This window comes from Penaeus monodon, chromosome 24 (genome assembly GCF_015228065.2).
Source record: "Penaeus monodon isolate SGIC_2016 chromosome 24, NSTDA_Pmon_1, whole genome shotgun sequence".
Lineage (NCBI taxonomy): Eukaryota > Metazoa > Arthropoda > Malacostraca > Decapoda > Penaeidae > Penaeus > Penaeus monodon.
Genome location: NC_051409.1, coordinates 14,465,844 through 14,466,470, shown reverse-complemented (window position 1 = coordinate 14,466,470; position 627 = coordinate 14,465,844). Strand labels below are relative to the sequence as shown.

Sequence of the window (627 nt, the reverse complement as noted above, 5' to 3'; positions counted from 1 at the left end):
TGGAATCAGCACCAGCAACACAAGCGAGCACTGTAACTCTCTCAAGAAATGTCAATGCAATGTGCAGGTTTCACTGCACTAACACACCTTCACTATACGTCCTATAGCAGTGCCATAGCACGGGCACCAACATGCAAGTGCCTCGCGGTCATCAAAACGATGGCTGTTAGCCCTCGTGGCACCCCGATGGCACTATCATACCCCGTCTATCTCTCATCATCTTAGAGCATCAGTAAGATGGCCAGAAAGCCGAATGCCCCAGCCGGCACTGTGGCACTGGCCACAGGGCACGGCACCCGAGAGAGAGGAGACGGCCAGACACCTTACCTTTGGCTGTTCGTCCACTTGAAGCGGCATCATCCCCGTTCCATAGGGTCAAGTGACTAGAAGATTGGCCAGGGTTGGCCACGATGGCCCATATGGCCAGTGTAGTAGCAAGAGTAGCTAGAGTAACCTTGGCCATCAGGCCAGACCAGTGTGTCGCACTTGTCATGCTTCCTAGCGCACCACACACTGCCCAAACATTTCACACACGCGGGAATCACCACGCGATCCAGGCGAGAACCGCACCCTAGCACCTCCCAACGAGAACTAACTCATCTCGCGTCTCGCTCGGACCTCTTCGTG

The 627-nt window shown here is 55.0% G+C and overlaps 1 protein-coding gene across 1 annotated transcript in view; it reads right to left on the bottom strand.

Annotated features, from left to right (window-relative positions):
- The window catches only part of LOC119588871 (A disintegrin and metalloproteinase with thrombospondin motifs 1-like), a 17,883-nt gene extending 17,305 nt beyond the window's left edge, over positions 1–578 (bottom strand). The window contains exon 1 of the mRNA XM_037937510.1: positions 328–578. Coding sequence (XP_037793438.1) covers positions 328–493 — 166 coding nt within the window. The 5' untranslated portion in view covers positions 494–578. The remainder of the gene's footprint in view (positions 1–327) is intronic.
- Between the last annotated feature and the right edge of the window lie 49 nt (positions 579–627).